Below are 25940 nucleotides of genomic sequence, written 5' to 3'. Positions count from 1 at the left end.
AGAGGCTGGTAAGGGGTTTAGATCTTCAGGTCCGTAGATCCGTAAGGTCTGTAGCTCCAGTGTGGGAACAGGCAGCACCTCCACCAAATGTAAAGACGCAAATCAGACGCACAAGAAATGTGAACAGGCAAAATCTTTGTCGACACAGCGTAGCTCCAAGCCAAGAGTTCGAGAGCGTCAGCTTCGTCTTCTTAGCCAACTGAACTGCGTAAGCTTCGTCTTCTTCAGCTTTCTCTCCTTCGGCGGCACTGGCCGCTGGAGCAGCAAACCCCAATTGAATGTCTTACAATATATATATATATATATATATATATATATATATATATATATATATATATATATATATATATATATAGTAGCTAAAAATTTAACTATTCAGTATTAGTTAGCGAGCAAGCTAGTTAGCACGTCTTAGCTGTATTCTGATGTACTACATCGCTCACAATGCTATTCCGAAGAAAGCGCTCTTCTAAATCAAAAAGCCTACTTTTAAATATTGTGTAATCTCTTCGGTGAAACACCCTGTATACGCACACCACATCGCATAAATACAACTACGCTCCATAACAATGCTCCTATCTATTACTGCTGAATGCCTACTATGTCTGTGCGCCCATTTAAGCTTGACCCTGGTATTCTTTGCTAAAATAATTTTCTTATGTAATGGAAGATTTCTGATCCAGTAAAAGACGCATTGCCTTTCATAACTTAACGTACTCGGTGCGATGGGGCAGGACAGTAAATTTGTAGATCTTACTCACTCTGCTCTTAAAGGTCTTTTTTTTCTAACCGACGCTATGGCATGCGTCCTGCACGTGGTAGAGGTGCCAGGGAGGCAAGGCTCGAGCAGCTGCTACACCATGACCGTCTGCTGTGCCGTCGTGGTTCTGCCCCTGGTGCTGGTGGCCGCCGCTCTGGGGCTGCTGGCCACCAGAAGCGGGGCGCGCCGAGCCGCCCAGGCCTTCGTCGATATCTCGGAAACGCTGCTGGACCTGTGCGGCGAGGACAACTCGAGCGAAGCGTGTCGCGACACCCTGGACCGAATGAGGCTCTCCATGAAGGCCGACGCTGACCCCTGTGACGATTTCTACGAGAGCGTATGCGGAAACTGGGTGCCCCGGTAAGCACTGTTCAGGCCCTCACGTCTTTAAGATCACTTCGACCTCTTTGAGTGCATCTGCAGGGGCACCTTGATTCACGATAGGGCGACGGCTGCCGATTCCACTTTTGTTCAACTGCAGTAACGGTCGGAGGCATTTTCATAACCGTCGGTTAGGACGGGGTTCTTAACAGGACCTGATAGAAACAACTTCTGTAGAAGAGATGTGGGAAGGTATGAAATGCACCCCCCCACCCCCCCACCCCAAAAATAAAAACGCGAGGCGCTGTTTGGCAGCACGATACCAAGCGTCGTCTACCTCTTCGCCTTTTTTAGTCTTTTGTAATCTTATTCGCAAATCTTGTTTTTACACAATATATGCCCCTAAAATACCAAAGATAAATGGCTAGATAGCCACCACGAAGTTTAGTAAGACCGGGCTTGGCCAGAAAGCCAGCTATATTAACAGGGCAATAAAATGTCCTATGATATTTCATGGCTATATCCGTATAGTAGCAGCGACACTGCGGCTCAAGTGCCTGTCTTCAGCACTCACAGCTTCCTGTCTCGAAGGTTATGCAGAGAACCTTGAACGGGTGCAATGGAGGCTTCGTCCGTTCCTGACACGTTATAACCGGCAGCACTGCCAACCAGATCTGTGCGCTCACTTTCCTGATGAGGTTTAAAGGCAGAGGATTTGTCCATAAATATCTCAGTACCTTTAGGACCTGAGCAAGTTCCACGGACTCGTTCACTCTAATGCATGGTCTTCAGAATATCGATTGTAATATATTGCAACGATAATTGAAAAGCGACGCTTTCTATTTATTTATTAGCATAGCTGTAGTGTCCTTTTTTCATGTATAGTCAATTGTGTCTGCAGCGGGTGCAGTCAATTAATTTCCTATTGGCAGGAAATATGTTAACGGACTATATCTTTTAACGTAAAGTTAGAGGGAGAGAGGGGTGAACTTTATTGTCAGGAAGGTGGTGGTATTCTCGGGTCACTTCAGCAGCTCCAGGTGGCCGGCAGTTTAAGTCTGTCGGCGATCTTCTGCGCATCTTGCCAAGGCGCGGGACTGAACGTCCGGGTCCGGGCTGGCGACAACAGCTTCCCATTTTTCAAGCGTGGGAGATGTGACTAGATCTGCCGGAGGCGGATCCTCCGTGCAGTTTCAGATTATGTGGTCTGAGGTGGCAGACTCGCCGCACAGCTGACAATACGGATTTACCAAATCGGGAAAGATATTGCAATACGTCCACGGGTTTGGCTGCGACCGCGTTTGCAGCCACCTCCACGTGGTAGTCTGTTCGCGGCTGAGCGAAACGTGCGGAGGAGGCAGGCTCGCTCTAAGCTACCTGTAATAGCTGGCTACGGCCTGTTATGCAATTAGCGTCTCGTCCCTGGGGCCATCCGGGTCCGAGACCCCTTCAACGGCTCGGCTGGTAAAACCTCGAGCATACTGCTGAGTGGCCTCGTTCCTTGGAACGCCCGCGTGGGCCGGCACCCACACCAGATCCACTTCCTTCCCTATCTTTTCGCATCGTACGAATAACTCTGTATGCAGTGGCGGAGATACGTCCCCTTCGAAGTTGCGAAGGGCTGTTTTGGAATTACTGAGGATTGTGCTGGTGCCTTTCTGAACGGCCTCTTCTACTCGGTCCGTGACCACCGTAGCCGCTATCCTGAATGGTCACTGAATCGGGTGTAGGCAATTATTCTACTATTGGTAGGAGATATAAACTAACTATTCCTTTTATTGTAAAGTTTAATGGCCTCTGCAGCGGGTGTAGCCAATAAATGAACAATTGGCAGGAAATATAAGCGCAATATTTCTTTCAATGTAGAGTACTACTGGAAGGAAATGTAAACGCACCAGGCGGAAAACTTAATTCTGTAGTCAGGAAGCGACACGCGCGACAAGCTCGGTTAAAATGCTTAAAATCTGCCGACAGAACACAACGATTAAAGCAGTTTCAGTTTTCAAGAAAAAAATTATAAATCCGCTTCAATTGTCTCTTTAGTTTTCCTGCCATAGTACACTCGGTAAAGGAACCATCACTTCTCGATCATCGTAAGTTTTAATACGATAGCTGCACAGTTTACAACAACCGCTCTGTATATGACACGTGCAGAATAAGTCTGCAGCCGCCATTAAGCATGTTCAGTGGCAAGAATTCGACACTGAACTTTTTGAGGGCTGTATTTCAATAGATAAAACGTGTTGTTCGTACACTAAGGGTAGACAGCTGGGCTAGTTGGTTTGCATTATTATGGAACATGTTACCAGCGCAAGAAACAAGGACGAACGGAGAAGAACCTGCGTTTGAGTTGTCTTTCTTCTCCCTTCTTCCTTTTTCGGGCAATACTGATAAAATTGTTCACAAAGCAAAATTTGCATAATAATAATAATAATTGGTTTTTGGGGAAAGGAAATGGGCAAGTATCTGTCTCATATATTTGGACACCTGAACCACGCCGTAAGGGAAGGGATAAAGGAGGGAGTGAAAGAAAGGAAGAATAGGTGCCGTAGAGGAGGGCTGCGGAATAATTTCGACCACCTGGGGATCTTTAACGTGCACTGACATCGCACAGCACACGGGCGCCTTAGCGTTTTTCCTCCATAAAAACGCAGCCGCCGCGGTCGGGTTCGAACCCGGGAACTCCGGATCAGTAGTCGAGCGCCCTAACCACTGATCCACCGCGGCGGGGCAAAATTTGCATCAAAAACTGAAATGGCTTGCATGGTATACACTAAGCGATGCTCAAAACAGTGCCCAGCGTGTTCTGCCGAGCCGACCGTGAACCCCACTGGGCACTCCTGAACACTGGCTCACGTACTATGTTGATTATTTACTCTCGATGGTTCTTGGAGATCGATAACTAATTGAGATCTGTATCTTCATGCACGCCCAGATACAAGAACCGACCGTCGTACCTCGAGGAGCATGTCGAGTCCTTCAACGTCCGCGTTCACGACACACTTCTCGCCAAGGCCGCCACTGTGCCACCGTTTTCCGATCTGCGAGCGGTCGCCCTACACCAGATGGCGGTCTTTCACAACAGCTGCCACGCGATGGCCGCGAGAGGGCGCGAATGGGCTGACAGCGTCCCCGAAGTCACCGCTGTCTTGGGCATAGACACGCGCTCTTGGCTCAACGTGACCGCCTTCGACGCCCTGATGAACACTGTCCTTCAAAACACCCACAAGACGGGACTGCCGTCATTCATCCGGTATGCGAAACAGTGCCAGGTTCTGCAGCGTTAACATTACGGTTAAATTTTAAACGAGGCTTAGCGCTCCAACATAGGGCGAAAGAAGACCGTCCATCTCCACTCGACGTATGTTTCAGCGCTAAGCCTCTCGGTCAAATTCTTTACAAAATTGCCCAAAGCTGCACTATGCTCAGCGGTTAGAGCTGCGGTTTACAGTTCCAGTAATTATGTGTATATTCTGCGTGGCTCATATAGAGAATTAAGGGGACTGTGCATGTTGTTAGTGTGACTCACAACGAACATTTAGACAGTAGGCACGTACAGCACACACAGGAACTCCGAAATAGATTCGGGCACTGTATTACATCGTTAAAATCGTGCGGAAAACACATATAAAGCAGATAGAAATCCCAATGAAAACTTTCTGTGTTTTCCACATTGCACGTACTTGTAGTCTAATAATTCCATACACTTGGCTCGCAAGAAAGCGTTTCCAGAGCGTTGTAGGAGCAAATGTGCATAACACTGGAAAACAATGTTTCAGCTGAAGGCCACATTAACAAAATCTCTGCGGTTACATGACCCCGGACGGCATAAGATAAAAACGAGTTGTCCTGTACCCAATCTGAGGAGAAGTGTGCGCAGGATATGCATGCTCTGAGCGCGACGCGACGGCTTCCTGACCTGCTAGGTTCGTTCGCGAGCGCGAGAGGTTAGCGCGCGTGTTAAAGCTGTCGCCTATAGCTAGTAGCTCCACTGTGGACATATTGTGAGTTGAAGAATAGGTTAGACAGCTATTCGGGCACCATATGTGCAAAGCACACAGAGCACAAGGTGACAGCAGAGGTAGTCTAATTTTTCGGGTAGTTCTTGAAAATGCGGCGTTTAAATTTACGAACTTGTCGGTGTACAGACTGAACCCAAACAAGCCCATAAGGGAGTAAAAAAGAGAGTAATCTGTCCTCTAGCGAACTCCCGTTTAGGGACATGGTATGCTGCCCAAGTTCCGCTGTAGTTTTCTATCGCGAAAAAAATTAATGTGGGTTAGCTCAGCTAATCCAGGATATACAAAGCGAAATTTGTCGGCGTTCACTGTGTTCACTGGCGTTGGTGTTGACAATGGCGATGGCTTTGAGGACAGGAAGGGCACATAACTGCCTCCCTGGATATGGGGACGCCTCATTCGCGTTTTGATACATGTGGCGATGGTGAGAGAGAGATGTGGCCTGAATGCATTAGCGCCAACAGCTTCGTGGCTGACATGCGGCACTGCAGCAACGGCTAGGCCTCAGCGTTCATTTGGTGATCAATCTCTCGCGATCAACCATTAACTGCATGCCACTTCCCAGGGTGGCAGGAAGGGCACGCTGCCTATCCAGTATGCGGAACGCAAAGCAGGATTTTGCAGTTGGACACCGACGCCACGTATACATGAAAGCGAGATTGAGGTCTCCACTGACCCACGGAGACGGTTGTACGCCTTTCCTTTCGTAAAAACGAAACGGCCTTTGCAAAGGTGTCAACGCCAGTGAACTCTATGAATGCCGTCGGCTCACTTGTTTTGTTTGGTTTTTGAGGAAAGGAAATGGCACAGTAACCGTCTCACATATCTCGGTTGACACCCGAACCGCGCCGTAAAGGAAGGGATAAAGGCGGGAGGGAAAGAATTGTTTTTTTTTTTTTTGGGGGGGGGGGAAGGAAATGGCGCAGTATCTGTCTCATATATCGTTGGACTCCTGAACCGCGCCGTAAGGGAAGGGATAAGAGAGGGAGTGAAAGAAGAAAGGAAGAATTAGGTGCCGTAGTGGAGGGCTCCGGAATAATTTCGACCACCTGGGATCTTTAACGTGCACTGACATCGCACAGCACACAGGCGCCTTAGCGTTTTTCCTCCATAAGAAGAGAGAGAAAACTGAAAATTGAAAGCTGCATTTTCAGGAAAGGCGCGGTGCTGCGCAACGGCGGGACGCCTGTGGCTCGGTGCTACTTGTTGCGCATGCGCAGTTGTGACTATAGGGAGCGAGAGAGAGAGGAATATCCGCGGCGAGCCGCGACTTGTGATGTCATGTGCCTCCTCGGAGCACCACCACGGCGAAATCGCAAGTTCGCGGCGAGTAAAGCTCTCGCTTTAAAATCTGAGTTTTATGTTGTCAACGAAAACAAACACACTGCGTGCACGGAAAATTGCATATGTAGATAGGCGCCTACATTCCTATATATACGGACCTACCTACGGAGCAGAAACGTGGAGGCCAACGAAAATGGTTCAACTTAAGGACATGGCAGGGACCAAAGAAATGGCAGGGACAAAAGAGAAAGACGCTTACAACGCGGCTGCGCGCAAGTTTTAGCAGAAAGTAATAGGCATTCGGCATTGGTAAAATGATATGTGTACTTAGGGTAGGAAGTGACCGCAGATGTAGTGAATTGAAATGACGTATCAGCGGTTATATTACAGTGTTTTGTTCATGATTTATGTGTCCTAAACCCAATTTTCCTGACAGAAGCATCATTCGGTTTTGTAATCTAATCCGAAACGTATCAGAAAATAAATTCACTGAAGAATTATTTAGCGGTCATAGGCGAATACTACGCAGCGATTCACGTAAACTGATGTCTAACGCATCGTACCAAAATAAAAGTGCAAGTAAAAATTTCACATCTGTATTCATTTAACCTCACGACAGTCTCATAGAGCACGTGTCTCGTTGCTACCTTTGTTCTGTACATACGAGTAGTGTCTGCGAATGAAAATGTCTTTGGGCGCCCTATTTCAGCGGAAGCGCTCTTGTGTGAACGATCTTGGATACATGACAATTAAACAATACTCACTAAACGAAACTAACGCGGTTGTGATAACAACAACCTCCAATTCATTGTTGCCCTTTTCCATTTCTTCAGCGTCACGACGAGGCAAGGGACCACTCACACTGAGATGGGTGAGACCCTAATCTCCACCCTTGGATCGCATTCCAAGGTGAGCGAATATCTTCTGGGAACACTGCCGGCACTCAACGTGAATTTCAAGCACGAGTTTCACCTGCTATTCGAGCTGGACCGCTACGTGGAGAAGATTCGAGCAGCGCCTGACCAAACTTCGCAGTAAGAATGCGTCCAGTTCTAATTCGTGGGTCTCAACCCGCCTACCTTACATTGCCTCCCGGACAATGGACGTTTATTACTTTTTGTAGCGGTAGCTACGTTACGGTAGCAGTTCGAGCCTTCAGCGTGGCGGCGCCACCACCCCGTGGCTGCTTTCATGTGGTTGGTCACGTGGTGCGGAGCATATGCTGGCGGCGAGGCGCCGTGGCTGACCACGCGGTTCATCACCTGGTTGGTCACGTGACCAGCCACGTGGTGCGGACCAGCTGCTGCTGCCGGCGGTGCGGCGCACCGGGGAAACAGAGCTGCCACAGCTGTGCGCATGCGCCGTTTCAAGTGGGACGAAGATGAAGGAAAGCCGAGCGAAACGGAGCGGCGAAAGACTGACTTTACAATTGAACTGAGCAAGTTCTATTCGGCCAGCTGTAGCTATCGCGTCACTCCAGGTTTAACCAGAGCTGAACCACCGCCAATTTTGCTCTGGCAGCACATTCTCAGGCGTATAGCAAAAGGGTAACGAAAATTTACGGCATTGCTCGTACGAATTATGCGTTATCAGCTCTTACGTAGCAAGAAGAACCAGGAAGTTCCGTGGAACCAAAATTTATGACGTAATCATTTTAAATTAGGCAAAATTCGGCATAATGTGGTTTCAATCCTCCGCCGTTTTGCAGCTGCTACAATAAAATGAAGTACACTTTACTACATAGCTTATTATAACGACTGTAAAGGTAATGGACGCGTTGGAAATTGCGCAAGAAAGGTGGAATATTAGAAACTAATGATTTGTTTCTCAAACATAAGTGATCTTTGCGTGACTGATTCTCTTGAGCCGTCCACGTTTCTGAAACAGTGCGAAGAAAAAGAAATCAAGATAAGTGAGACTGAAGGCACGCTGAAGGCTCGAAATGCTACCGTGCTGTAGCTATCGCTGCAAAACAATCGGATATTCACCCAAGCGCGCTATCTACACATGATTTTGCTCGGAAGCAACACAATTCTTCCATCGACGTAATTATTTAATAAGTGGTTTTAGACGAACGAAAGTGGCGCAGTGACTCTTTCACTTCTAAATGGACGCATCAACCGCACCGTGAAGGAAGCAAGGAATTTGAGAATGAAAAAAGAAAGAGAAAGAGGTGCCGTAGTGGAGGGCTCCGGAATAATTTGAGCACCTGATCTTTAACGTGCAGCGGCATCGCACAGCACACGGCCGCCTTTTGCGTTTCGCCTCCATCAAAACGTGGCCGCCGCGGTCGGGTTTGAACCGCAGTATGTACTCCATCTCGGTAGTCGAGCACGCTAACCTCTGAACCATCGCGGATCGCTTTGGATGTTCATAATCATGTGGCTGTTTTGTGCTTTGATCCTTTTTGCAGTATGTTAGGGGATGTAAACGTATCTAAAACAGGCGAGTAAGAAATAGACTTAGTGGTAGAGGTTGTGTCCTTAAAGTGTTTTCATGGCCCGTCAGTCATCTAGCGAAGTAATTTTCTCCTATCAGTTAACCTTGTCAAGACCTCTATCGTGTCATCAGCATGTCTTTTCCTGTGTGGATATTTTTCCCTTTCCAGAGCTGGCCCGTACAGGCAGAGCCCGGTGCCACTCCTAAATGCAACCCAGGAGCAGGGAAAATCTCTTCGTCCAGATAAGCTAACCACCCAGGGTGCTGGAAACCTTCGCGGAGGTACCAGCATTGACGCTGTTGTCGACAGGCTGCAGTCGGCACCGCTATCCACTGCAGCTGTCTACGCTCTGACCGTGCTGCTATCGCAGGTAGGCATATGCAATACTATAATCGTAGTCATCGATCACGAGCATGGAAATGCCTCTTCCTAGTTCACCAGACTGGTGCATTGAATAATATTGCCATGAATTAACGTCAAAGCATAAGTACTGCTACGTTAGGTACACTAGGGATTAAGGACAGTTTTATTCCTGGTCAAGCATACTTGGCCTTGGTTCCTGGCCCCGCCCTAATTCTGGCCAAACATAAAACGCGACCAATGCAATATGAAAATATAAAATCACCAAATCAAGTTTTTTGGGAACCAATAATAAATAGGCTGCTTTCTAGCATCATTCCAGCAATGCTAAAATCATTTATACGTCTCCATATACAGTGCAAAATTTCAGGGGTGTTCAGTATGTTTTATTACTTTTGAGTAGGTGATATCATCTGTACAGGTTGGACATACCTGGACACGCAATACACATAGCAGCAGGTCGATCTGACGAAAATACTGGAAGTGACTGGATGACAAGTGCGATACAGTGAGTGTCTACATAATAAGGAAGGGACTTGGAGCTTCTTTCGCTGATTAAATTCCTTACAAGGGATGAAAAGGCGCGTTAAAAATCCTTGAAATGATGATGTTGCATATGACGATTATGCACTATCCTACTACCGAGGCGAGTTTTTGGGCTAAGCAATTAAAGTCGGTTAGAGAATTCATTGAAGTTGACTCCCGTTCAGGGCTGCCCGTCGAACCAACTTCAAAAAAAAATGAGATGTAAACTGGAGATCATTACTTGAAAACATTGTCGGGTGAAAGTTGGTGTTATAGCTATTTAAACGAGACTTTCGCTTCGCGTGGTACCAGTATCGTTCATGATGATTTGATGATGTCAAACATTTGTCGCTGGTGGATGCCAGGAATCTTGACGCCTGAGCACATACGATGACGCCAGCAATTCGGTCAAGATAAAATTACTGATACGTAAAAAAAATTCAAGAGGCTTCGTTCCTGGAATTGTTACAGATTATCAAACGTGGATCGGACACCATGATTTTGAGATTAAACAAGGGTGTATGCAACAGAAGCGTGAAGGATCACTAACTGCAGACAAATATCTTATGCAGAGCTCAGGCGGAAATACCATGGCATGCTTTTTCTGTTATACAGAAGGCGTTTAAATGCCAAAACTCATGCCACGAAAGACAGCCATTAATGTGTAGACATCTATGCTCCAGTAATGAATGCATTACATGAGACAATGAAACATTGGAAATGAAACTCGGCATCAAGAGATTGGTAGGTGTGGTGCTGCTTTTATGACAATGCGCCTGTTCACATGTCTTGCAAATCACACCCTGCTCTCAAGACATGCGGCTTCATGGAGCATCATCATCCGTTCCACAGATTAGACCTGGCTGTATGTGGTTATTAAGGCGAAAGCCTTTCTTGGCTCATGAGTGGCGCGGATGGAAGTTGAAGACAGAGGCTGTCCGCAAAAGTGTCCACACGAACTATCACTCATAAGTTGTATGGCAATGAAAATAAAAAAGAAAAGCTAGGATATAAGTAGGGATTCAACACTGGCCGCCGGCGTGCGAGACAGGGACGCTGCAACTTCGCAACTGCACTTGGACGTTTAAAGCAGAAGAAAGGCGCGTGTAGTGAATGCACAATTCTTAAAACATATCTTCGAGATATGTACTGAGGACTACATAAGTAATTATGAGCATGCTAATTACAGATGTTGCGATCAAGCGAGCACCCAATTTTCTTCATTTCCGGTAAATTTCCTAGGTGCTTAATTTGCAGTCGTAACGCCTTCATGCGGCACCCACTGAAAACCCTCCTCACAATGTATGGCACAGGCCCGGAAGATGGCGCAAGTAGCGAGCTGCGCATAGCTTTCGCATTGCCGCACGTAAAGAGGCTTAGTGCACCTCATAATTTCTTCTCTTTCGTCGCATAAAAAAACTCCCGACTAGGCAGTGATTTCCTGGTGTCAATGCAGTTATGAAGGGATGTTAGACTTCCTGGAACGGAAAGAAGTTTCCTCCTATACTCAACAGATCCAATGATTCAAAGTAAATTGGAACTGTGTTGATGTCAAGGGGGGATCGCACTAAAAATTGAGTTCAGTTTGATCTGAAAACATTCTTTCATATTCAGGTAGATAATTTACTGAACGCTCCTCCTGGTCACGTGCTATCCCAAGGGAAGTGAATGAACCACGAGATTGAACTCTTCGTATTCTCTCATTTATTTACTTTTTTGCACTACAGTTAACCAATCGGTCAATCAGCGTTTATTTCCCAGCAATTCGTACAGGAAGGTGTACTGGTCAATCCAAACACATAGCGCTTGTTAGAAGACCAGGCAGCCAGTGTTATGTCATTTACGAGGATATAAAGCATTATACATTCATTATTATCATAAAAACCACAATCATAAAAAAGAAATTTAAAAATAATAATACAACTCGCATGAAAATCTTACAATCATATATACACAAAAGAAAACGAAAGACCACCAAGTTTCCCACTCAGCAAAAAAACAACATAAATTTCACATATTGCAAGACAAAGTTAAAGACCATTTTCTTACACCTCTCAGCGTTTTAGCTCCTCATTTTAAAACCTACAGTGTTTCACTGAGATAATTAAATATCTCAGGCACAAGATAATTTCTGGTTTTTTTTTTCCGTGATTCGTAAAGACACTCGGTTTAAAATCAATGGAACATAGAATAGCAATGGCCCATAGAAAATCATGCATTCATCGGCACTTCAAGCACGCGTTATCCTACAAGAGAGTAAAAAGGCAGTAAAATCTCCTCTATCGCTCTCCTCTAATAAGGCATGGTATGCTGCCTAGGAACACGGGTAGATTTCGATCACTAAAGATATGTAACGCTAACGGGAGGCATATTCCCACCTCATCTCATAGTAACCTCACAAAATTAGCACTGGCAGGAGACTTTTAACCGCGGAACCAATTGTCCTTTGTTAATATGTGAGATTATTTAAGCATAGGTTAAAATCTGCGTAACTGCAACTTCTTATGTTTTGAAGTAACGCTCTTCTGCTGCGAACCGTAGGTATTTAGTTATAACTGTCTAACCCAGTACTTGGGCAGCATACCGTGCCAGTAGCAGGGAGTGTGCTGAAAGACGTGCTACTTCCTTTTCACTTCTTTATGAGGTAATTCATTTTTAAAGTGTATTAACTATACTGGAGCTTTGCGATTATTTCAAGAATGATTTAAGAAACAGCTTGCCTGAAAACGGTGCTAATGGCAAAACAACAAATCAGACATTATTCGTTGGTCACACTCAAAGAGACTTTCTCTGGCCCATATGCTACGCGATCCCAGAACACGTTTTAAGATCCACAGGTGGTCTAAACTATTCAGAATCCCTAAACTACGGCATCTCTTTGTCATTTTCTTTTCTTCATTCTTCCTTTCCCTCATTGTACGGTTCAGGTGCTCACCAAAAATTGAAATAGTTACTGCGCTTTTTCGTTTCCTTAAAAACCAATTTCCAAATTTTCATTTTTTAACCAAATGATTTTATTCGGCACAAGCGCAAGTAGAGCGCATGCAAAATGCAAATAAGATGTAAAGAGGAAACTAGACGTAGGCAAAAATCAGATGTATACGTTAAGAGATAAGAGGACAATGTCATTAGAAATCTGAATAAAATAGTTATTGTAGCCGAACAGCTCTCCACAAATCTATATACTATTCAGTGTAATCAGAATGTTAATGAGAGGGACAGTAGCGCACAGCAATGCCTCATCACGTCCGTAACGCAAGAGGAAGTAAAGAAACCCTTAGGAGCAATGCAAAGGGGAAAAGCAGCTGGGAAAGATCAGGTAAAAGCAGATCTGATGAAGGACAGAGGGGAGAATGCGCTAGAAGAACTGCTCACCCTGCATGCGCAATGGTTTTTGACCTCGAGCGTACCAGAAGCTTCGAAGAACGCTAAAATATTATTAATCCATAAAAAAAGGAGACGTCAGGCACTCGGAAAATAAGAGATCGATATGCTTACTCTCCATTGCATAGAAGGTATTTACTAAGGTAATCGCTAATAGAGTCAGGGCCACCTTAGACTTCAATCAAACAAATCATCAAGCAGCCCTCGTAAATGATACTCCAAATTAGACCATATTCACCATAACAATTACGTGACAGAGAAATGCGCAAAATGTAGCCTGATAAAGCTTTTCACTCAGCGGAAACCTCAGCAGTCATGCAGGCATTGCGAAATGAGGGTGTAGAAGAGCCGTACGTAAAAATATTGGACGATATCAACGACGACTGCACAACCATAATACTCCTACATAAAGGTAGCAATAAACTTCCTTGTCCTAAATTCCCCTCGCACAGTGTGCTATGCTATTTCATCTCCATTAGAGTTCAGTGAAGTCCCCGCACTCGACTCGTGAACGAGCAGGTGATGCAGTACGCTCTGCTGCTTCGTGCCCACCGGCACGAGCGAGTCCGCTGGTGCCTGCGACTGACGGCGGCGCACTTCGATGCCCTCTACCCGGACTGGGTGGCGAGCACCTTCCAGAAGCGCGACGCCCTGGCCTCCATCACGGGACTCTTCGCCGACATAAGGGTGCTGCTGATGCGGGACAACCGCGTCAACCGAGGCGTTGTCGTCCACACGGGCCGCTTGAAGAGATCGCCCCTTAAGTATTACGGTATGTCCCATCTGACAATGTAACTTCTTTCTTCAATGTCTAACAGGTACAGTCGGGGGCTAAAGTCTCTGGGCCATGTGCTCCTCAAACGAAGCCGATAGCTCTGCTATTGGCCAGCGGCTGGAGACCAAACTTGTGGACGTGAAGTTCAACATTTTGTTCTTTCATCTCCACAAGTGTGGTCGCCAGCCGCCGGCTATCAGCAGAGCTGTGAGCTTCGTTTGGGGAACACGTGGTCCACAGACGTTTGTCCCCGACTGTACTTATTCGCGCTCAGTAAGAAAGGCCCAGTACCATGGGCTCTCGCTTCTCTCAGGGGAGCAATTTCGAAATTTGCTGCCAGCCTGGTAGCGACGTCACTATAGTCGAAAATGTAGAGACGTCACGATTAACCTCTTAACACCTTAGTTTTTTTTTCAAGAAGAAATTTGAATCGTACCAGAACTCTTTATTTGCTGTGTTCTGGGAGCGTGCAAAATAATCTAAACTATTTGTTGCCATGGTGTGAATTTTGTAGGTTTGCCGCGAAAAAGTCACAACAGGCGTTAAGAGCAAAAAATGCATCTATTCATGGGCTTACGCTTACTGCGGTGACTCCTTTTGCAAGGACGAGCTGCTGTTCAAATTTGTTCGGAAACTTGTGGAGCAGTTGCTATTAATTCGAAGGTGACGCTTGCATTTTCAACAAATCAACTTTTGCATCGGCATCTTGAAGCGCTGCAATTTCTCATATATGGCTGGCCGCTGTTCTACGCTGCGCGGCCCACAGCACTGGAGCCCTGGGCTGCGAACCCCCCCTCCCCCCCCCCCCCCCCCGCCTTCGGCAACATCGCTCTATATCTTTCAATAATTGTTTCGCCCAGCGTCAGTTCAGTGAAATCGTTTAATGTGCCATCAGTTCACCAAGTAATTCAGCACCCACAAGTGGCAACACATCACATGCCACAACTGGCGAGGAGGAGCGGCCGAGCAGCAGCCAGCGCAGCGGCAGACGTGACTGCTAAGCGCGCAGCTGTGGCGACCAAGGTGAAGATGAAGATGAGGCACCTGCCCGCGCTCCCGATATTTTGTTTATTTTCCTTTCCTTTTTAATTACTGTGATATTTCACCCAAGGCGCAATCATTAGCTTGGCACCAGTTTACCCTCTTCTTTGGGCTCTCCTCACCGAACCCTGGCCAATCCCCCATCGTGGTTATGTGCCATGTCACGAAGGCAACAACTACAACGCGCGATTTTGCACACGCGGTGCGCCTCCCGTTAGAGATCAAATCCAAGAGCCAGACGACCTTCAGGCTCGGCATGGGTGAGTAGAGCTTTTCGCTCTAAAAATCAAACTCGTAATTCTGGGCCGCAGGTGACAGCGAAGCGAGGACCAAGGCGACGCCGCCTCTGAACCTTCCCCATCGGCTCGACGGGAGCTTCCTCCGGAACCTGGCCATTCTGATGCGGAGCCGTGCCGGCCGAGCCCCGATGAACGAGCGCGCCGCCGACATGCTCGTCTCGGGTCACCTGGGCTACGATGGCGACTGGTTCGTCGTGACGCCCTCCTACCTGTGCGGCCACGGGGTGCTCTCCCTCCGCGACGACGAGGTGGGCGTCCACTACCCGACCGTGGCGTCGTTCATCCTGCGGGCTGTCTTCGATGACTCCGCCGCCTACTCGCCGGCCTCGCTGGCCAACTACACGGGCGAGTGCTTCAGCGAGTCCATCTCCTTCGCGCTGGGAAAATACGTGGCGCCGGACGCGGTGAGTGTTCGCTATGGGCTATATCTAAGAAGGATACAGCCAGGACATGCATTCTCTTTTGGGGCGGAGCACTGTGGCGATGAAAGTGAACAAGGAAGGAAAGAGAAACGAGGAACTACCCTCTTCGTTAAAACGAACTTCAAACACCCACTTAGGACGCTCGGCTACTGATCCGGAGTTCCCCGGTTCGTACCCGACCGCGGCGGCTGCGTTTTATGGAGGAAAAACGCTAAGGCACCCGTGTGCTGTGCGATGTCAGTGCACGTTAAAGATCCCCAGGTGGTCTAAATTATTCCGGAGCCATCCACTACGGCACCTCTCTCTTCCTTTCTTCTTTCACTCCCTCCTTTATCTCTTTCCTTACGGCGCGGTTCAGGTGTCCAACGATATATGAGACAGATACTGCGCCATTTCCTTTCCCTCAAAATCAATTATTAATTATTAAACACCCACTTAGCGATTCATTTCGAACAATTCAGAAACCGTGCGTGAGCAGCCAATTTTCACGACGTGCAAATGCTGACAGCTCAGGGGAATCTGGAAGCTTGAACCATGAACAGTGTGTCAGCATAGCATGTGTGGCCGCATGTCAGAATAAAATTCACAGGGACATCTAATAAACTTATCTTTTGTAAGCTCGACAAAATTAGCAGCTGTTGATTCCTTTACCGGAAGTGAAGTCATATCAGGTCCGGTGACGTCACTTGCCTCGAGCCAATGGGGAATTATGGGACGGACGGACGCCACTTGTATTCCTCTGATGGGGGCTTTTAATGTTATCGAATTAAGTGGCTTTTTTTGCTTGCTGATTCAGGTAGATCAAGGAGAATGCGAATCTTTTTCGAAGATTTTTGCATAAAAGTGCGAGAGTTTAAATAATATCAGCTGTCAGTGCTGCATCGATGCGCTCATGTATTTCTCTTCTTTCTTATTTTTCTTTTGAGTGCTGCCGCTTCCCAAAAAAATGAACGAACTAGTTCCGCTCCTCACCTTATTGCTGCGATTTGCTTACTCTGCGCTTACCATGCTGGATGTTTCAGCTAAGATTTTAAACAGTTTTTTTAAAGATGGGCTTTCTGAGTTAGAAGAGCGCTTTTTTTGGCACAGCACTGGCAGCGGTTCAATACATTGACCTCCCCCCCCCACCCCACAGTGCCACAACGTGACTCATAGCCTTAACCCCCCCGCCTTCCTTCCCCTCCCCCACGCCTTTCGCATCACAGCTTTCGTTCTCTTGAGGAGGAGGAGGAAAACCTTTATTTATATTTGATATTAAAATGTGTTATTAGCGGTCGCGGGCTGTCTTCTTCATCTTCCGATGAGTTATTGCAGCCCGTCTTAACAGGGTTGGGGCCCCTGGTCCAGGGCTCCACTGAGGTATGCCGCCAGGTAGGCTCTCCGCACCAATCCGCTCTGGACGGCCGGGTCCTCGCTGGAGAGCATCCCCTCCCACTGTTCCGCACTCGGGTTTTTGTTTATTGCAGCTAGATCCTTGTTTTTCTGACACACCCACGTTATGTGCATTAACGTGGGTGTTTCTCCACACCACGGACATTTGCTGCTGTATTGCGTGGGGTAGATTTTACTTAAGGTATTTAGATTGGGGAAAGTCCCCGTTTGCAGCAGCCTCCAGCCTACTGCATCTTGTTGGTGTAGGCTGTTATGGGGTGGCTGATATTTGAGTCGCGTTCCCCTGTGATAGTTTAGAATGTCTGAGTAGCTCAGGGGTACCGGGTCTGCTGCTGGGTTGTCGAGGTCAGTTTGAGTGGAAGCTCGGTTTGTGTGCTCTCGAGCAATCCTATCTGCCTCTACGTTCCCGGCGATCCCGGTGTGTCCTGGTACCCACATGATTACGTATTGAGTTGTTGTTCCTCGGTTTGCGGCATTTTGGCCGATTTAAGGATATGTAGAGCTTTCCGTCCTATTTTGTCATTCATGTAATTTCGGCATGCTGCTTGCGAGTCTGTTAATATTGTTAGAGACCTTCGGATACGGTAGCCCTCCGCCGCCGCCAGGGCGATGGCAGCCTCTTCGGCTTCCTCGGCCGCACAGTCCTTGAAGGATGTGCTGGCTATTTCCCTGTGTGCAGAGTTTATTGCCGTTGCTACCATTCTGTTTCTGATTTCTCGAGAATCTCTCGGGTACGCAGCCGCGTCTGTGTACAGTGTGTTTTCTTTTTCGGCTAGGATTTGTTGAACGTATTTTGTCCTAGCTTCCCTGCGTCCTTTATGCAGGTTTGGATCCATGTTTTTCGGTATCGGGGCTATCCTGAGTGTGTTACGATATTCGTCAGGTATCCGCTCTGTTCTTCTTGTTTCTTGCGCGCACCTTCGTAGCCACACCTATTTAGGAGCGCTATCCCAGCTTTGGTTTGTTTTAGCCTTTGTAGCTGCGCCGCAAGTTGGGCTTCTCTCAGCTCTTCAAAGGTGTTATGCAAACCCATGGCTAGGAGTTTCTCCGTTGAGGTTGCTTGCGGTAGGTGGAGCGCTAACTTATATGCTTTCCTTATTATTGTGTCTGCCTGAAGTAATTCTCCCTTAGTGCAGTTGTAGTATGCGAGGCTGTATGTTATTCTGCTTACTACGAGGCTTCTGACGAGTGTTAAAGTGTCATTTTCCCGCAGGCCGTGCCTCCTTCTGGAGACCCTGGTTATCATGCGCGCCACTTGCGTCGCCGAGGCTTTGATTAATTTTAGGGTCTGTGTGCATCTTTGGTTCGATTGGATCCACATTCCCAGTATTATAATGATCGTTTTTTTCCGGAATCGGTTGTCCTTCTATATAGACGTTTATCCTGAGTTCCTCCTCCTCCGGTACTGTGTGATTTTGTCTGCTTCTTCAGATTCTTAAGAGCTCTGATTTTTCTGTTGAGCACGCAAGGCCTCTATCTCTGACATAGTTCTCTACGCATGTGGCTGCTTCCTGTAACTTTCCCTCTTTCTCACCGAGCGAGCCCTTCGTGACCCACACTGTGATGTCGTCGGCATATATTCCGTGTCGTACGCCTTCTACATTTTCCAACTGTTTTGCTAAGCCAATCATCGAGATGTTGAAGAGGATTGGGGATATTACTGATCCCTGCGGCGTTCCTTTATTGGGCGTGTGGAAACGCTCGGAGCGAATTTCACCCAGTCCTATCGTTGCTGTGCGGTTTGTTAGAAATGCCTTGACATACCCGTATATTTTCTTGCCGCAATCCAAGTTGCTGAGGCCTGTTAATATTGCCTTACGGCTGACGTTGTCGAACACCCCTTTAATGTCTAGCGCCATGATTACGTGCTCTCCTCGTCTCGGGACGTCGGTTAAAACCTCGTCTCTAATTTGGAGTAGTACGTCTTGCGTTGATAGCTTGCTTCTAAAGCCAAACATGCTATGTGGGTATAGCTCGTTGTCTTCCATATGGTCTTGTAGGCGTCTCGTTATTATCCTTTCATATAGTTTGCCAAGGCACGATGTAAGGGATATCGGTCTCAGATTTTCGACCTGCAACTTTTTCCCTGTTTTGGGATCATTACTATCTCCGCGTGTTTCCAGCCATCCGGGACAGTCTCATTGTCCCATACCTTATTTAGGTATTCTGTTAATTCCTCGACCATCCCGTCGCTTAGGTTGCGGATGATTGCGTTATTGATTTTGTCTGCTCCCGCAGCCGTGTTTCTGGTCGAGCTTGTTATGGCCGCGTAGACTTCCTCCCTTGTTATTGCCTTGTCTAACTCAAGATTTTCTTGTCCTTGGTAATGGCCCGTGTAGGCTGCTGGGTTGTCGTCTCCGAAACATTTATACTTGACTTGTTTTATGATCTCCGAGTCCGGTCCCTGGAACTGATGGACCAGTCTATGTATGGCCTTGTTTTCGCTTTTCGTTTTCGTTGGGTCCAGGAGAGCTTTCAGTATGTGCCATGTTTTGGCTGTACTCAGTGTTCCGCTAAGGGAATTGCTGAACTGCTGCCAATTTGTTCTAGCCAACTGTTCCGCGTAGGCCTCCGCTTTCTTTGTTATTTCTGCTATTTTGATTTTGAGTTTCCTATTGCACCTCTGTCTTTTCCACCGTTTGGTTAGGCCTCTGCGTGCTTCCCATAATTTGAGGAGCCTGGAGTCTACCTCGGGTGTCTGCTCTGTTCTGTCTATTTCTTTGGTGTATTTGCGTTGCTTCTCTTTGAGCATGCTCCCCCATACCTCAACTGAGTCTATGCTCTCGCGCTGGCTCTCTTTGCATGCCTCTCTGAACGCGTTCCAGTCCGTAATTTTCGTGGTTCCAATTCGGCGTTGAAGTTTTGCCGATGTGATTTGCGTGCGAATAATGTAGTGATCGCTCCCTAAATTTTCAAAGAGGTTTTCCCATGTCGCCCGTCCTGTTCTTTTGACGTAGGTTAAGTCTGGGCAGGTGTCCATGCTGACGCTGTTCCCGGTTCTGGTGAAGGTGCTGGGGTCTGTCACTAGCTGACATCCCAATACCTCCGCCGCTTCCTTTATGTGTTTGCCCTTTTTGTCAGATACCTTGTACCCCCAGCTTGGGTCCTTGGCATTGAAATCTCCCACCACAACTAGTTTATTTCCTCGCGCTAGTCTGCTAATACCGTGAAAGAGTTCTTGGAATTTTGCAGTTTTCTGCTTCGAGGAGCTGTAGATGTTGACCACGAAGGTGCTGCTACCCTGCCTTTTCTTCTTTGGAATAATTTCGGTAATGACGTGTTCCACGTCCGTGTCGGCTATGCTGTCGTGTGCTATAGCGACTAGGTGTTTGGCAATGAGTGTTGCTGTTCTGTTGCCCTCCGGGTTTACGTAGCATGTGTATCCCTGGAGTGACGGTGTGATGTTTGTTTCTTGCAGCGCTACTACGTCGGGTGGTGTTAAATGCGTGTTTATATATTGTTGCAATAGCCCCTTCTTCTTCTTATACCCTCTGCAATTCCATTGCCAGATTTCTAAGATATCATTGTTTTGGCTGCGTTTGGTTGCGCCGGCCATGATTAATTTTCTAGGCTGCTCGTTTCCTGAATTGGGCGGCGGACGTTGAATTTGTCCGACGCCTTCCGATAGTTTCTGCTTGCGCTGGTTGCGGACTTCTGTCCCTATCATCTCTACGCGCTGTTCCATTATTTGTAACTTCTGTCTTCTGCCATAAATTTGGCGAGGTCGTCTTGGCCTCCTACTTTTGATGTTTCTGGCTGACTATGCGACTGCTGTTGCGGTTTAGGAAAAGGGCTACATGTCCCTTGGCCTCTAATCAGACCCGCAAGCTCTTCAATCTTTTTGCTTTGCTCTTATAATAATTTGCGGCTGGCCTCTAATTGCTGCTTCAGTTGCCTGTTATCTTCCTCTAGTTGTTTCTCCCTTTTGCTAGGGTTATTCTTTTGGTCGTTACTGTTATTATTACCCGAGTGCGGAGACAAGGAACTGGGAGGGCCTGCTCCCCAGCTCACCTTGGTGCCTCCGCCCTGGTGGGTTTGCCCTTGCTTGTTTTGTTGCTGCTGCCCGTTCTTGATGGCCGGGGTCAGCGGCGGGAAGGACCGTGATCTCCGCGACCGGCTCCATGAGCGGCTCCCGGACTGGTCTCGCGGCCCCCGGGTCCGGCTCCGAGATCGGCTCCTGGAGCGGTTCGAGTCTCGTTCGGAGCTGAACCATCTCGGGTGGTGCTGCTGCTTTGGCTGTTCTTTCCATTTGCTGTTGTTGTTTCTGTAGGCCGGGCCTCGCAGTTATCTTGATGTTTTAAGGCGCTGTTGGCAGTTCCTTGACCCCTCCATACTTAAAGACGCTAGCTACTGCCCCCAGTCACCCCTGATGTAGGAGTCGAGCTGGATTCGAAACATTGGGCTTGCAATGAAAGTTTCTTGGTTGGAGATGTGCAGTTTATTATAAGCTGAGACGTGCTAGCTTTCAGGGTCGTTAATTAATATTGATAAGTTAAATTTTTAACTATTATTCTAAGGCACCTTCATTGAGAGGCGCGTAGCCAGCCAACCGTAAGTAATATCCACATCAGTTTTTAGAATTTTGAAAACGCAGTTACCCTCGGTGGTGTGGCCCAACAAATTTTGAATATTTCGACGAGTTACATGCACTGGAGAGGTTGCTTTGCCTGCAAGAGCGCATGTATTGTGGCGCGATGTAGCCAAAATCTGTCCGGCTACAGATTCGAGGGTAACCGCGTTTTGGAAGTCCTTCAAACGTTTGAAAAATGTTAAGGCACCAAACTGTCCGCACCGCGTTGGCGCTGAACCCACGGAAGGAGCCAACACGTGGCCAGCGTTTTCAATATTTCTCCTAAATGTTCCACGTGGAACTCACCATTTTCCCCTCAGTGCACACTCCTCGCTGCACACACATCACCCATCTGACGCCGTAAGAATTGAGATGTGTTTTGACGGTGCCCTGAGCAGCCATGTTAAACAAAGGGACGTTTGCAAAGATGCATGAAGGAGTAAAGGGGCCGGTTACATACTTATTATGCGCACAACAATGAACTAGAATAGGAGCACAGCGTTGCCACAGCCTTCGTGGCCTTGACTGTAAAACAAGGCGACCGCTTGGTTACGAAGAGTGCCAAATAAATAAGATGAAAGGTAAAACTCTTTCACTGGCAGGTTAACTCTCATATCTTGGATGTGAGGAAATTCATTCTAAATTACACATTTTGACGATCTTCGATGTTCCACAGCAGTATATATAGACACCAAATTTGTGCTTTCGTGTTCTATTCTTCCAAATGGTGCGTTAGGCATTGGCAGACGCCACGTGGTATTCCTCTACAAACGCTGAGTAAGTTTTAATTGGATTTATTCTTGGTACTGTGTCGGATTTGGTTTCATCAACCAGACGACGTATCAGCGATTGTATTGCCGTTCATTACATCCTTCACAAGACCTTAACACTTATTACTTAAGCGGTCGTAGGCAAATGCCACGGGTTGATCTGTGTATTCGAATGTATTATACACCATTACAGAGAAGAAAACATGCTAACAAGATGGGGTGTGTATAGTCGTTTCATGAATATCGACACCGGGGGTTCATAAGTGGCCCGTTAAAGGCAGCCGCATGGAGCATGCGTGTTGTTATTGAAATAATTGGCCTCACAGACTGCGTTGGCTGCAGCTTAGACATTCAATTACCACTCAACAAGTAGACCTAATTTACAACTTAGATCGATGCAAGAGCCATCAATAAGTATTACTAAAACCATATTGATGTATTTATTTGCAAACAAACATTTCTGGTTTTAAATACTAATAAGATAAAACATTCTGTGGAATAAATAAGTATATAAGTAATGGTAACTGTAGTAAATATTGAAAAAGAAATGCACTCAACTTTTTCTTGCGCCTTTGCTTTCAGTCTTCTGCAAGTTATCTTGTTTTCCTTTCTTCTTTTAGGTTTACATTTTAGGTTTTAAGTTATAAACTTATGGTTTTAGTAATCAGCCTCAAAACAATGCAGTTGAACTCTCTAAATGTGGGAAATATTTAGGTGTTACTTAAGCTGACACAAGGCAGCCAACAACGCAAAATACATTCAACGCAGTTTGGAAACAAACACGTGCACCAGATTCAAACAAACAGTGCCCATTAGCTCATATGAAAGCAGAACCCAATATATCCAGACTCATTTGGTGCAATTCTACACACATTTATTAATCGAAGTTTATTAATCACAGGAAAAACAACTCAAGGCATAGAAACAGTCAGTAATGAGTCACTACGGCTCTTCGTAACATAGACGAAACAAAATTCACTATATGTAAATATAGCAAAAACTAAGGCGGTCCTATTCCGGTCCCATTTCAGTGCTATTTTTCGCTATGAAAGCTACATCTCGGCCACTGCAAGAGTTGCCGCCGCACACCTAAGAAAAAACTAAGGCGATCCTATACCGGTCCCATTTCGGTGCTATTTTTCGCTATGAAAACTACATCTGCCGCTGCCGCGGCACACCTAAAATAGCATTTGTTAACAGCCGATTGAAATCGTAGAGAGTATGAAAGTTCTGGGTGTCCATTTTTCCATTTTTCCATCCATTTTTTTTTCATTTTTCCATCTGCCGCTGCCGCGGCACACCTAAAATAGCATTTGTTAACAGTCGATTGAAATCGTAGAGAGTACGAAAGTTCTGGGTGTCCATTTTTCCAGTAAGCTAACTTGGGATCAACATGTTGATGGCCACTACAAGAAAGTTTGCAGACCTATTGGCATAATAAACAAATGTAGACATGTGTTACCGCAGAATATTAAACGAATAATGTATAATTCGCTAATTCTTCCCCAACTGATGTATGCTCATTTGTTATGGGGAACTATACAACCAAAGCGAACTTAAACAAATTATTGTTGTTACAAAAGAAAGTAATAAGAATTATAGCTAACGTAAATTATGATTCCCATACAGAACTTTTTAAACGACTTGCGGTTATTAAGGTTTGTGACTATTATTACTACCACCGTCTTACCGTATCGTGCACTACAGCCGTAAAAAAGAATAACCGTTTCCACAACAGCATCGCCACACTGAAGCAAACTGTTCAGAAATATAACGCACGTCACCCAGTTGTGTTCTATATGCCAACCCCGCCAAACAACTATGCCCTTCAGTCGTTAACCTTTAGTCTGCCAGTTATCTTCAACAATTATATTCATCACTCCGTCGATATTACTACGCTGTCTAAAACATGTTTGAAACAGCTGTTCTTGGGGTGTATATAATGCAACAATGTGAAATGTGAGCTCAGCGTGATTTTCTTCTCCATCCTGTCAATCCCATGTTTCCTTGTTGTGACATTGTTTTGTTGTTACGTATGATAGTATATATGTAACGCTCCTTTGTTATTTTGAAGATGAGATTTTTCCATATTATGCCTCTGCTGCTGTCATGAGTTGGGGCAGTCGCCTCGTCAAGCTGCTGGTAGCAGTAGCTTTTTGCAGCTGCTCCATGGTTCTACTTTTTGCAAAGGAAAATAAAGTGTAATTTGATTCGATTAGGTTAGATTAGTGTTTTTTTGGACACGAGAACGACACCTACATTGAAAACATTTCTATACTCTATTCTTATCGCGACTGATGAAGTCAGTCGCGCGTTTAGGCCACACTGAATGGCCAATCTCAGATAGCTCCTGTGGGCTAAATTTCGGTGCTATTTTCCGATATGAAAGCTACAGCTCGGCCACTGCAGGAGTTGCCGCGACAGATCTTATTGACTAAACATGCTTTACTGCAATTTTGTTTCTTTTCTCCATTCTACAGCCTTTCACGAAAGTATAATGACAAAGGGCGCCGATTTTAGGCCATTCTGTGTAGCTCATTAGGCATCGCCAGCGTTGCAAGTCTCGTGAGTGTGATGGCAGATGTCATCCCCACCTTTCTGTAAGGTTTGATTTCACAGACGCCCTTTGGGCTTTTTGCATTTGGCAAAGCGTGTATATACCACGAAGGCCAAAGGTTCAGCATTGCCTGGTTCACATCCTCTCCGCCAGGTGATGCCCTACATGGGCGCTCGTTGGGCGGCTTTCTACTCCGCCTTCCTGTCCAGGAGATGGGCTGCCGACGCCCAGAGGCGGCGCCAGCTCACCGACAGGGAGCGCATACACCTCTTCTTCCGCCTCAACTGCTTCGTCGGCTGCGGGGACCCCGTGATCCGCGACCTGTGCAACGACGTGGTCTACTCGAGCGAGGAGTTCTCGCGGGCGATGGGCTGCAAGCGCGAGCGCAAGGTCCTCTGCGACTGCGACCGCCTGGGCAACTGCCAGACTCACGTTCCCGCAGAATAGTACCCGTCGCCACCTGCTGCCCGGGTGTGATTCTACCCCTGGTCATAAAAAATAATGCTTAACTCGCATTACCGCCAATTCCTACCCAGTTTTCGATAAGACAGAACCATGGAAGTGCAAAAGACGAAGTCATTTTTCCACGTGGCGATGAACTTGCGCGGGCGTCGACAAGCAGTAAATCACCAGAGTCACTCGTAGGAACAATGCTGGAGCATTCAACTGCAACCGAATTTCCGTAACTTAATTTGCATTTCAAGGCATACCGAAAGCAATTTTTTGGAATGGGAAGCATATAATAGACTGGACTACATCGATCAACACATCCAGTTTTCCTGTGCCCACTAAATAAGTTTTGATCGGATTCCTTCTCTCGTGCTGTTTCTGTTCCTGTTTAGGTAGCCTAACCGTGGCTACAACGTCAATTTTCACTTCAGGTCGCGTGAGGAATCGCTGCTTCATCCTTTTGCTTTATCTCAACTGTTACGGCAGCCTGCTCCGAGGGCCAAAATGATAAGGTACAAGGTCACATTAGCATGGCAGGTATCAAAGTGCTACAATGGAATTGCCGTTCCGT

The 25940-nt window shown here is 46.7% G+C and overlaps 1 protein-coding gene across 1 annotated transcript; it reads left to right on the top strand.

Moving 5' to 3' along the window:
- The first annotated feature begins 797 nt into the window (after nucleotides 1-797).
- On the top strand, nucleotides 798-25697 carry LOC144134123 (uncharacterized). Its single transcript, XM_077667100.1, has 7 exons — nucleotides 798-1120; nucleotides 4017-4334; nucleotides 7218-7418; nucleotides 8993-9194; nucleotides 13613-13865; nucleotides 15221-15612; nucleotides 25073-25697. The coding sequence occupies exons 1-7, from the start codon at nucleotides 798-800 to the stop codon at nucleotides 25364-25366; spliced, it is 1983 nt and encodes a 660-aa protein (XP_077523226.1). The 3' UTR covers nucleotides 25367-25697.
- The last annotated feature ends 243 nt before the right edge of the window (nucleotides 25698-25940 follow it).

The sequence above is a fragment of the Amblyomma americanum genome, chromosome 5 (assembly GCF_052857255.1).
Source record: "Amblyomma americanum isolate KBUSLIRL-KWMA chromosome 5, ASM5285725v1, whole genome shotgun sequence".
Taxonomy (NCBI): Eukaryota; Metazoa; Arthropoda; class Arachnida; order Ixodida; family Ixodidae; genus Amblyomma; species Amblyomma americanum.
This window is presented reverse-complemented; position numbering and strand designations above follow the sequence as displayed.

Bases quoted from the DNA above. Each gene is read 5' to 3' on its own strand.
- LOC144134123 (XM_077667100.1), top strand. From the start codon at position 798: ATGGCATGCGTCCTGCACGTGGTAGAGGTGCCAGGGAGGCAAGGCTCG. The intron at 1,121-4,016 runs GTAAGCACTGTT...ATGCACGCCCAG, and splicing joins TGCGGAAACTGGGTGCCCCG to ATACAAGAACCGACCGTCGT. The intron at 15,613-25,072 runs GTGAGTGTTCGC...CCTCTCCGCCAG, and splicing joins AATACGTGGCGCCGGACGCG to GTGATGCCCTACATGGGCGC.